The sequence below is a fragment of the Lathamus discolor genome, chromosome 2, assembly GCF_037157495.1.
Source record: "Lathamus discolor isolate bLatDis1 chromosome 2, bLatDis1.hap1, whole genome shotgun sequence".
NCBI classification, from domain to species: Eukaryota; Metazoa; Chordata; class Aves; order Psittaciformes; family Psittacidae; genus Lathamus; species Lathamus discolor.
In genome coordinates, this window is record NC_088885.1 from 96,943,062 (window position 1) to 96,955,873 (window position 12,812).

The 12,812-nt window shown below is 38.2% G+C and overlaps 1 protein-coding gene across 1 annotated transcript in view; it reads left to right on the plus strand.

Moving 5' to 3' along the window:
- The window catches only part of TMEFF1 (transmembrane protein with EGF like and two follistatin like domains 1), a 119,669-nt gene that overhangs the window by 85,610 nt on the left and 21,247 nt on the right, over positions 1-12,812 (plus strand). The window contains exon 5 of the mRNA XM_065669325.1: positions 7,443-7,539. Within this exon, the coding sequence (XP_065525397.1) occupies positions 7,443-7,539 (97 nt within the window). The remainder of the gene's footprint in view (positions 1-7,442; positions 7,540-12,812) is intronic.

Sequence of the window (12,812 nt, forward strand, 5' to 3'; positions counted from 1 at the left end):
TATAGGCTCCTCTGTGTAATCAGTCTGCAACTTCTCTGTTCCGAAGAATACAGTCATAAAATCGGTTCCTGATCCACTTTGTTTAAACAGTGATTTGTTCAAGTTTGAGGCAGAACAGATGAAAGAGAAGTTACAGGCTCATGTTCATCTCTGCCAGTTGCAAATCGCAGGGCTATTTGACCTGCTGGGTGTACTTCTACAACTGGTAGATTGGGGCACGAAAAGTTATTCTCAGGCTGTCACGTGTGCATAAAGAGGTAGATTGTTAGCTTGAACAAAATATTTTCTTTCTTTCTAACATGAATTTTAAGTTTTTATTTCTCATGAAACCCTCCATGTCCATCTGTGAAAAGAGCTGTGTTGACCCAATAAGGTAGCCTAAGGAGGATTAACTTTGTAGGTTTATATGAACATGACTTAGAATGAGCTTTTACAATTTTTTCTTCAAGGTGCTTTCTATGTGCAAATAGGTTTGGGTTTTTTTTCCTCAAGTTTACAACTTAATACTAGCCAAGAAGGCTTAAAAAGAAGCAGTCGTCTTAGTGATCTTCTCGCCCTCTTGCTCTAAAAAGAGCTGGCACTCAGGACTCCTAGTGAGGTAGAAGTCCTATCATTTAGGTGAAGTAGCCTCCATGTTCAGAAGACTTCAGTCTTGTGTTAAAGCCATTGTCCTTGTCAATATTCTAAAACAGGTCCTTGCAAAACATTGCCCAACTAGTTGTGAGACAACTGAAAGAGCAGTCGGAGCCATTTGTCTGAATTCTGCTCAGATTTGTAGTCACATTCTACATAATTATAAGAAATTTTGTCCCACTGCAGATGGGAACATTGATTCTTAAAGGAAAGCTTTTTGAAGCTGAAGCTGGTTCCATTTTTTTGGATCAAAGGTATTGGTGGTGAAGATAATTTGCTTCCATCTGGCAGTACTCCTTACTCATAAGGCTTTTTTGATAGTAATTCCCACCAGGAATCCAGGCATACTGCAATAACTTTTGAAGGAGAACCTTATTTCTTCTGAGTTCCCAGGTCCTGTCACTGGTAAAAAAGCACTTCCAAGCCCTTCCTCCCATGTCCCTCCCAAGTAAAGGCCTTCTTGACTCTCCTCCAGACAGTGCTTACTTTCTCTGTTTGATAGTGCCAGCAAATGGCAGCTGTGAAGTTGACTTTCTGATAATGCTTTTGCAAGGATGTGTTGAAAAACATCAGCATGTTAGGTAGACCATCAAAGAGTTAACAAATGGTAATGACTTTATAAGCCAGCTTCTCAGAGAGAAATCAGTGTCCTAAAAGTCCTGTGCTTTAGTAACCAACCAACAGGGTAAGATTTCTAAGTGTCCTTCTATGCTCATAACATTACATGTTTATTATTTTTGTCAGTGTTCATCTGTGTACCTAAGCAAAATGCACTTTTGATATTAAAAAAGATGTAATGGTAGTTAGACAGATGGCACCCAATCATTTCAGGCTTTTAAGCTAAGCAAATAACATGCTTGCAATACATATAGTGAAGTTAATTATTATTAAAATAATTTGTTTTGAATTTCTAATCCCTCTGAAATTTAATAGCTAAAGTATCTTGTGATGAACGTCTAGCAGATTGCATTTAGTAATTAATAAATTGATATACAGTATGTGCTTTTTAGCAGGCTGCCATCTGTTCCTTCCCTCACAGGGGACAACACTTACCCAGTAATTGTCACACAGTCAGGGTGGTATAAACAGACACAGTTTAGAACCTCAAATATTTTTTATTTTAATTTGTAATAATGCTGCTGATTTGTTTTAATGCATTTTAATAAGACTGCAGAAACTTAATGGTGATTAACATTCTGGATAGGAGGTAACATCACGTCTTTCAGCGTATTTCTATAATGGTGTGCGACTTAGAGAGATTTAAGTGCTGATTCTGTCATGTGGCTTGTCACTGAGTATCACTTTAGCTTCAAATAGCCCTATTTATTCCTGTTGAGATCCTGCTCCCTGTAGGTAGAATTAACACAGAACTAAAAATTGCAAGAACTAGTGTGTTTTCACCAAAGATTCAGCAAGGCAGAGGAAAAGGACCTGGATGTTTAGGCCTTCTGTTGGTGAAACTTATTCTGAGCAGGGTTTTCAGAGGGGCTTGAACTTGCTTGGAAAGACGTCTGAGCCAAGGGCACAGGACAGATTCCTCTTGTGCAGGGTGACAGATAGCAAACGAGGGCAGGTTCATCTCATGCAGCCTAAATAGGGCCTGCAGAACAGTGTTAGGCATTTGTGAAATTGTGGGACACCCTCTTTGGCATCTGGTGACTTTCTTGTCTTCCATTCTACACCATCGTCTACTTGTGCATAACTTCCCTGGTGGTTATTCTGAAATTGTTATGACTTCCTTTGGAGAAAAATGGGTTAGATGCACCTGAAGCAAGGCAATGGAGTGAATGGGTATTCAGGTTGTCCAACCAGAGGATCCTACAGTGGAAAAGCTGATCCAGCTCTCACGCTATGCAGGCTTCCTGCACCATTATCCATGGTGTCATGTGCATAGAAGCAAAACTGAAGTTGTCAGATGTGTAAAATACCTAACACATAATAAGGGTAAGGGTCATAGTGAGTCTTACAGCGCACATCCGCAAGTCTTTTGCTTAGAAGTGCACGTTATCATAATCACTGGGCAAATCTATCACCTTGGCTGGGGCATCAAGCTTCAAACTCCCCTCCTCCAGGTACCACAGTCATAAGTAGACTAGGCATCCTTGTTTTAGACCTCTAATACCCCTTCTTGCAAAATCAAACTTCAAAGGCTGGTATCTTCATTGGAACATGCTCATAGTTGCAGTCTGTGGTCTATACTGCATAGGGAAAGTATCTATCTTTCAGACAGATATGGATCTCTGTCTGTACCAAGCCAGGCTTCACTTCTCAGCCATCTGGATAGTTGGGTGAGAGAGCTTCCACAGTGGTAAATATTACCTTTGCATACAATCCAGCAGCATGGTCAAGATAATTCAAGATATCACTTACCACAAATTTGGCATAGCTAAGAGTAGTTGTTGCTCTTGCTTTAAGTACATACTTATAGACAAAAGAGCAAGTTTGCAGCTTTGTTTCAAATTACGGGGACAATCTCCATTTTAAGTATGTCATTAACGTTGCCCTAAATATTAATGGAAGAGAGGGTAAGTCATTAAAATGTTCAGTGAGCTGCAGCCTGTAATAAGTGATGCTGTGGGCTGTGGCATTTTGAGAGGAATTTCCAGTGCTAGATGTACTGAGGGAATCACAGTCCGATTACAGGAGGTGGTGTGTTCTGCACTTTAGGGTGCAGAAGGGGATTTGCTGTGGCCCTTCTTCTTTTTCTAAAACCCTTTTTAGATTAGCTGCTCCCATGAGGCACAGCAAAATTCACTATACTTCCAAACCAGATTTTATTTTTTATACTTCCAAACCAGTTTTCAGAGGGGCTTTCCCAGACAAAGGAATCATTATTCCATCTGTACATGGCTACCAAATAGCTGCAGCTCTTGACAAGCTCCCCTTGCTTCACTGTGAATAGTGATAAATACATACATGCAGCAGAACTCCCTTTCCAGGTCATGCCTTGGGGCGGAACAGACTTTGACACAGACTGATGCTTTTGCTTCAAGCCTGATTGAAAGCCTTCCGTGGAAACCAAGCCATATTACCATTGCAGGAACACACAGATGAGTTGCTGAGGGAAGCAATTTACTGCTGTCCAGTTCCTCTAGAGCTACTGCCCATTTGCAGGTTCTTATCCTGTGGCTCCTAAGATGTAACTGGCCATATTCTACAGAGGAATAATGATTTGAGGAGAAGGCTTAGGGATCGCTGTATCTCAGAGAGACAACTGGGAGTCACAGATACCATCCTTCTGCCTTGTTTCTTTTGAAGGACATAGCATTAATGAAGTACTGCCCTGAAACACAAAAGGAAGCTGAAAAGACAGGGGAAATGAACTTTCACTCGTTGTGAAATTAAGATGTCAAAGAAAGAATTAATAAAGATTCCGACTAAAGTGACGAGAAGAAATTCCGTAATCATCTATATATCAATATTAGAAACCTGCTTAATAAACAAGAGGAGCTTAAATTTCTCATTTAGGAGCATATTTTGACCTAATTGATATTACTGAAACCTTCTGGGAAGATCTTATTGATTTGAATATTAAAATTAACGGCTATAACCTATCTAGGAACAATCAAGCATGGATGAGAAAGGAGAAGAAAGGGACAATCTGTCAAGGGATGCATTGTCTATTTGGAGACATTTGCAGCAGAGAAACTTATGCTCTCAAATATTAATGGGTTAACTTATTTTAACAGAACATAAATGGGGTATGGAAAATATCTGCTGCCAATTCAGGCTGAAAAACAGTATTCATCTATTCTGTACTGGTGGGAAAACTCTATTTAGTCTAAATTATACACAGTGTCAGATGCTGCTACTACTAAAACATGATGCAGCTAGTAATGAAAGAAGCTTCTGAAAATTATAGATGACTATCACCTAACTTGAAAATGTTGCATCAATACACACTCATCTGTGTTACACCTCATCCTGACAGGTGTAAATTATTTATACGTAAGGTGCAGGTGTTCTTGACTTGCACATATTTATTGTATGCAAAATACAGTACAGGTAAGCAACTATATATAAATGAGGTCCAGCAAGTTCCAATCAAGAAAGAAAGGCCACACTTTTTCTAAAACAAACCTAACTTTAGAAGTTAGAGAAAGCAGTTTTAGGGGGTGAGAAGGGAGAGAGAGGTTTACACTGAACAGTATATAAAAGCAATGATCAAGTAGTTGTGGACTATTGTTTATGAAAAATTAAAGGTGTCGGGGCATTCACAAGGAGCAGAACTAAAGCCCACGAGGGAGGGATGTGCATGTGCGTGTGTGTGTGTGTACATGTTGCTTCCTTTGCTCCATTCCAGAATTGAAATGCTAATAGTGCAGTGAAAGTGCTCTGTAAAGCATTCAGGTTGTGTTTGTAGTCAAGTCAGATAGCATGTATAAGATATGATGAAATATTTTCCATGCTACTGCAAAAGGTTATTAAGCACCGAATGTTGCAGTCAGGTGTTTTGTAACCAGCGGGTCTGGCTGAAAAGCTTTAAAAATGGGTGGTAAAGAATTCTCTGGACTGACAATGGCTTCTTTGGTCTCTTTTTCTTCAGCTGAATGATAAGAAATAATGTACAAATATTTTGAGAAAAGATAAATGTGATGACCAGGAGGGCTACAGCTTTTCATACTGGCATCCATCAGAAGAAAAGCAGTGGAATAGAAGGCACAAGAATCAACTGAGTACAGAATTAAGGGAGGGAAAAATATGTAATTCCAGTCATCATGGGCACATGGAAAACCTTTATTGAGAAGTTTACCTTTTTCTTAAACCTATTTTTCCGAGAAAGACATTTGTACAACAGAACACTTTATGCAAGTGTACCACCTCAAAACCATAACCTTTCTCAGTGGAAGGCAATCTCTCATACAAGTCTAAGTAACTAGAATGTACAACATCCACACAGTGCACATCTGATGGGGAAAAACATTGCAAATCAATAGATTGTTATACAATTGTTTAATGTTACGGAATCATTACAAAATGAGTGTGTTTCAAGGGACTGTCCTTGGCCTCGTAACTCCTTCCGCTGATGACCTTGAAGCAAATCAGTCAGTACTGATTTGGTTTGGATGACAGAAAACAGGTCACTGAGCTAACAGTATGCACAAGCAGGTGAGATCTTAATGTCTGAGGACAGGGTTATACGCAGCGAGTCCAGGATATATGCAATTTTTCCTCAATAGCATCCTCTCTCCTACTGACTGATCACTTAGAAAACAACTCATAGGGGAATAAGGTGAATGTGAATAACAATAGTCAGTGCAGAAAAATGGTTGTTAGATGTTTTACCTGGAAAATATCATAGATAGTATCTGGGTTTTATGACAGCTCTCCTGGAGCAGTGTGTCCAGCTCTTGTATCTGTTGTTCCGGAGGGTGCTAACATGTTGGGGAAGGGTGTTGAGGGTCATAAGAACAGCAAAAGAGGTAGAAATATCATGAATGAAAGTCATGAGCAGTGCAAATTGTTTAACTTACTCAAACTGAAAAGAATCATTTACAGGCGTGAAAAAGTGAAATCTGAAACTAAAACACACTTTAGGATGTCAAACTGAGGCATAGGAATGTGGCATCTAGAAAGAAGGAAAAATTAAGTAAGATGTACATTCATAAAGATAAAAGCAAATGATCCATACAGCAACTTAATAAGAGTAGTGATGGAAAAATGTACAGCATGCTTTAGACAAAAGTTAATTTGAGAGGCTCACTTGCACTATTCTTCATGTAAGCACAGCCCCACAGGTAGGAGGGAGAGACTCCCTTCAGCCAAGATCCAGGAAAATTAGGAAGGACTGGTGTGGATCTAAAGAATGTAAATGCAGCTGTTCAATTGGTGGTGTTTGATTTGCTGTTGCTGAAGCACACAAAGCTGCTAAGCTGCTATGAGAAAAGGGATCACTTTGATCTCTGTCCACCCGACAGCCTTGTGTAGTCAGCTGTACGCCACCACGATACTGCGATATATTAAATGCTTCTTGACTCCCTCTGCAGATTTCTGTGGCCTTTTCCCTTCTGCTCAGATGTATAGTTCTCCTTTATCACCTTGTTAAAAAAGAGGAGTGACTAATGGCAGTGAAACAATAAGAGAATAGTTTATTTCTCTTTTACTTGGTGAAGAGTTTTGTTGTACATGTCAACAGTAAGATTGGTGCAGAAATTTTTAGGGTCAGCATGTTGAGATACTAGTTTTACTTTTTAGGATATGTGGTGTTTCTACGAGTTTCTTGTTAAGATGAGTTTTTTCTTTTATTCTATGCAACTGAACAGAGTAATCTGGAAAATATACCACAGCATATATATATGAGCACAGTCTAATCTCATCATTTGGAATCAGAAAGGAGAAAAAATGCAAGCAGTAATCTTGCATTTAGGATTGCAGTAAGGATATCTGCACTTACAGACTGTCAAGGAAAATAGCATTTAAATCCCCACTACCTAATATTCAAGGACATTAAAAGGCACAGGATTTCTACATTATCGGTGCCAATAAATAGTACATGAGACTGGGACACATGTCAATGCCAGTTGTGTGTCTGGTGGAGCAAGAATAGATACAAATCATTGAAATGAGAATAAAGGAGGAGTCGATCAATGAAGCATTAGTGTTTTCAGGGATGCTTTCTTGCCATTGGTACAGTTTTACCAGCCTCCAATTGCTTGATTTTGAAAAGGGAGCACTATTAAGGTTAATAGCTTCACTGTATAATATCTGCATGTTGACAATATACCTGAAGGCAAATGGATTTAGGTAAGCAAAATCAGAGCTTAATATGAAAGTCATGCTTTCTGTTAACAATATCATATTTATTTTAGAGTATGAAGGATCTGGGACAGAAGTTCAGAGAAAACACTCAAAATGCGGAGTTTGCAAATATAGGGCTGAGTGTGACGAGGATGCAGAAAATGTTGGGTAAGTAGTAAGTTTTCCTTAACAACATCAGTGAACAAAAGTGGTGGGAAATGTTAAAAGAAAGGAAAAGTACATGATCCTTCTTCACTTTATTTGTTATTCCTAATTGAAGCTTTATTGACGTCCAATAATAATGTGTTTGTTGTGGGTCTGTAAAGAGCAAACCATCTGCAGCTGCAAGGTAAAGGAGGAAAACAACAAAGAGGTATATTGGAAAATCTTTATCGAATATTTTTTTCAAACAAAGGACCTTGATCTGTTTTATCCTGGCAACAACAAAAAGCAAAACACAAACCGAACAGGTTTAATTCATCCCTGGGATTTGTTTTTCTCTGTGTTCTGCTTGTTCATAAAGTATTACAGGCAGTTGTTTCTATAAGTGCAAAGCTTGAACCTAAACATCAAGTTGAACCTGTGACCGGAGCCAGTCACTTCTTCCAACCTTACTGCCCCACTTGAGCTCTTAGATGCACCCAAGGAAAAACTGATGAAAAATACCAGTTGCTGTCAGAGCTCAAAGCAAGTGGTTAAGAAACAAGAAGATACTAAAACCAATCCATAATGCAGAAGCAGATGCACCAAATTTCCCTACTCAGGATGCTTGGTGGTTAGAGTATGTGGCTGTTCAGGGTCTGTGTGGCTGTCAGAAGAGGCAGAGCCATTAAGGAGGAAAGGGCTCAGTTAGACATCCCTGTGAGGGTATTGAGGTTTGTTGAGAGGTAAAAGAAGTCCCATCTAGTTGATGGGGTTTTGTTTTCCCACAGCTATTTTCCTGGCAGTGGTCACCAGTATGGGAGAAGCTTTAACTAGTTTCTGGGCTGATGCCAGGTATTGGGGTCACAGCTACAGAGGCAGTGTGTGAGGGTGTTTTGAGAGAAGCGTAGATGGTACATTTTTGTGTGCATGGAGGGAGCAATATCTCAGACTAACAGTGCCTGAGCATCACTAATTGGGGGAAGCTTCTTTCTTCCAGCTGGAATCCATTTCATGTTGAAATATGTCTTAATTGCGCAAGATTTTATTACAGGATGTCAGCATGAAGGCATCTCAGGCTGTAAAGCAGCTAAGCACTAATATTCAAGGTGTGTATTCAAGATTAAATCATAGCATACAAGGGAAACCAAAATGGTAATAGTACTCATGAATACTTCACATTTCATGAAATGTCACAGTACCAAAGTAGGCTTGCTCTTTTCTGGAGAGACAAATGAGCTGTAGCTGTTTTTTATAATGTTAATAATTTTCTGCAATACTGCTTTGGTCTGTTCAATTTACGACTGGCAAAATCGATATAGATCTGTTTGTTATACGCACTGAGATGTGCTGTTGGCTTTGAAGATAAATCCTGAAGCATTCAATTTCAGTAAAAGCTTGCCTATTCATTCTGTACTTGTAGAATTTACATTCCTGTGGCTACGTAGTATCTATGAGTTAGAATAAAGTTAAGGAGAGTGGAAGATTTATTCCCTACATTGTACTCACATAAAATGAAGCCATGCTTCATCTTCTTGACAACAGGAAGAGAGTGCTCGTTTGCCTCTAAGCTTTCTTTAATTAGTCTTCTTTAACAAAACTTTTTAGGTAGGAAATACTCAAAAGTTAGAAAATGTTCCCATGAGGGTTGGTCACAATCTGTCAGATCATTTCTTTCAATTTTGTTAGATTTCCAGCCTAAATAATTTAATCTCATTTTATTTGTTCCAGTATCTTTGACCATTATAATAGGCTTTAGTGATACTCACTGTCTGTTCAGACTTAGATTTGAATCGGGCTCTGTTAACATGGATTGCCTTCACAACGCTGATTTTGACAAGTCACATAGAAAGTCACAGACTTGCTTGAGTAGAAGTTAGGAGATGGCTTCTTCTTTTCCTAAAACTAAAACAGTTATTTACCTGGCAGAAACAAGATGGAAATGAAATCTTCTTTTGGAAACATTTTATAGAGCATACCGTAAAATGCTTTTTACATCTTATTTTCACTCCCTTTCCTGCTGGGCTTCAACATGTTTTCAACCTCATAAAATTATATCATGACGTAAAATTTTTGGCAGTACAAGTACCTTTCATCAGACTTGTGTAAACATTGCTAGGCTCATATTATTATTTAATCCAATTTTGCAGCATATTACAACCACTATCACCCCTAGTTCTAGCAAATCACACCCACACCCTGGTTTCATGAAAATATTCTGGTTTTTATCTTCCTTTTTAAGCATGAGAATGGCCACTGTAACTGTTTTGAATAGTGAGGTAATGTCTACTGAATCGCAAACAAAAAGTACATTTAGTTCCTTTCAAGTAAACTTCTTAGGCCTGGGTAACGCCTGCACTTTGTGATGTTAAGACTTAATAAAGTGATTCACATGATTACAGAAGGCACTTTAAAAGGATTTTGTTTCATGATAGTAACTGAATTAGTTGAACTTTCTCCTAACGTGCAGTAGACAATCTCAATCCGTATTAATGAGATGCTAATACTTGCAATAAATATACAATTATGCATTATTTTCATCCTTTTCCAAGCCATGCAGTCTGAGACCTTATAAACATCAGATCCTTCTGTTCCAAGTGCTCTTGAGAAGCAGAATGGAATCTATGCGCCTGTTTTATGAATAGAGAATCTAAATTATGGATAAAATGATTAATCAGTTGGTGGAAGGGGAGGCTTTTGTGCCACAAAATGTCAAGTGGTTTGAGGTAAATGGGCTGCCAACAGGCCAGCCACAACAGCCTAGAGCACAGAATAGGCAGAATTTCCCCTAATAACAGAAAGATCCTGCTAAATACAGGTCTATTCCATATGGACTGTAGTTCGTCTTTTGGGCCTGGAGAGATGTGGGAGTCCTATGCAAAACATGATGGTACCCAAAGACTGTAGGATGTTTCTTGCAACAAAAAAGCAGGGGCAAGACTACTTGGCATTTCCTGATTTTTATAGTTGGATTTGCTCATGTCTAAGCAAGTCCTTTCTTCTCGGAGGAGGAGAGTGATAGTGCGAGGGATGAAGGACACATGTCAGAGCTTGGGAAATGCTGATCTGACATAATGGAAAATGTTTCCACCATGAGGGTGGTCTGGCACTGGAACACAGTGTCTGGTGAGGCAGTGGAGTTTCCAACCATGGAGATGTTCTGAACTTGATCAGATACATCCTTGAGCCAGCTTTGAGCAGAGGCTTGGACTAGATCACCTCCACACATCCCTTCAAGCCTAAATTATTCTGTGATTCTGTGGTGCCTTTTAAAAGCAAATTTAAACAGGGTCTGTTGTACACAGCTTAGATGCACTCCATATTACAAGTTAGTGATGCTATTTTTCTGTTGCTCTTAAATTGTACTTTTCCCTTGGAAAAAGTTGCAGATTTTTAGTTTTCATGTTTGGCGTTAAAGCATTATGGCCATCTCTGATCAATGTTGTTATGTATGCTTTTATTACACAAGATCACACATAGTTTAAAGAATTCAGGCTTTGCACAGAGTTTTAGATTTATATCTTCATTTTGTTTGATTTCTCAGAAACCTCATCTATCTAAACCAGAAGTGGTTACAATGAACAGTAAATTGAATGAAAGAAATACAAACAACTTTGTAATTTCCACTGCCTCTGCAAAAAAAATTTCAGTCGATTTTAAGTGGACTGATTGAGACAAAGAAATAAAGTCTGAGGAGATGGTTGTCGTAAACAGCATACCATATTGAAAATAGAAAACTGATGTTCGACTGTATGCAAATCAGTACATTGCTTCTTCATATAAATGCAAAAAGGAAAGAGGATGAAGAAAAATCACAGAAATAGATTTCTCCTTTTATTCTTCTTCTCTCCTACAACTTATAAGCACTTAAAAAAGTTGTTAGTTTATGGGCAGGACAGGCTTTTCAAGAGCATAGAAAAATCACTTGTAGATGCACTGCTAATCTTAAGTTGCATAAACATGTACTATGCCATATTATCTGTAGAGTGGTTTTCTGTAAGTCTGTGGTAACAGGATGCAGACAACAGGTTTCACAGGGATTTAACCATAGGGGATTTTTTCCCCTTTGCCAACAAAAGGGAAACATAGATTGTATATGTCATGGGAAAAGCTCCTCCCTGGAGCTTCATGGGAAAAGCTTCAGGACCTCCCTTTCTACCCTGCCCATCAAAATGCCTCTCTGGCCAGAAGCTTCCTCTGCTCTATTGAGAAGTCAATGTATCATGTATAATCATAGAATCATGGAATGATTTGGTGCAAAACACGTAGCAGGGGAGTGAAAAAGTAAATGAGAGGCTGATAAATTTAAACTTCTGTGTGGGAAACTGGCCAGGAACCTGGAGATGTAGGTACCACAAGAGTGGTTGTGTGTTTTCTGCTGGAATTTTGAATTGGAAATGCAGTCAGGTTGAGAAGTGGAGATGGAGGTGGCAGCACAAAGCTGGGGCCACCTAGAGCTGATAGGAAGTGCACCTACCCAAACACATATGGTCTGCTGTTGATATACTCTGGAGTATTCAGGCTGCATTCTTTTCTTAACATGCACTTGACTTTTCAGTTGTAGATAGAGATAAACAGAACATCCTATCAGTACACAATCAAAAGATAGTATAACTATAATACTGAAACACTTAATACGGTATGAATGCAGAACAAATGGAAACAGATGTGGTTGTAAAACCATTCTCATCAATGTAACACTTAAATGAACTCTTTCTTCAATGAAAGCAGTGTATATAAATACTTGCAATACTACTGTGCCTATTAAGGACTCCAAGTGAATTTTTAAAAAGCTCAGATAAATAATGTTCAGTGCAATCTTTACAAAGCTTCTAAACAACACAATAGCTCAGTTTATTGCGTATGATTGAAACTGAAATTACTATTTATTTAGTCTTTGGAGAGATGAATAACTTTCTATTATTATTATTATTATTTTTTTTTTTTTTTTTTTTTTTTAACAACAGCCACCTGCAGCACTGGCAAAAAACCTCATAAACTATTTTGTATTGTGATTAGAAAGGTGGGCTCTTAAGTATGCATATTTCTTCGTAAGACTTCAATTTTCAAATGATCCTGATTTCCATAAGTTTTTTAAGGTTTCTTACTACTATTTGGTCATTTTTTCCACAAGTTTTTTCTTACACATGCAAAAAGAAAACACTTTAATACTTGTCTATTAAATATAAAGAATGCATTTGTTACATTTACAGTAAAGAATAAATATTTATATGATTTTAATATTAACATTTAAAATATACTGAATCAATTGAAGAATAGTGTTTCAACTCACATTTTTT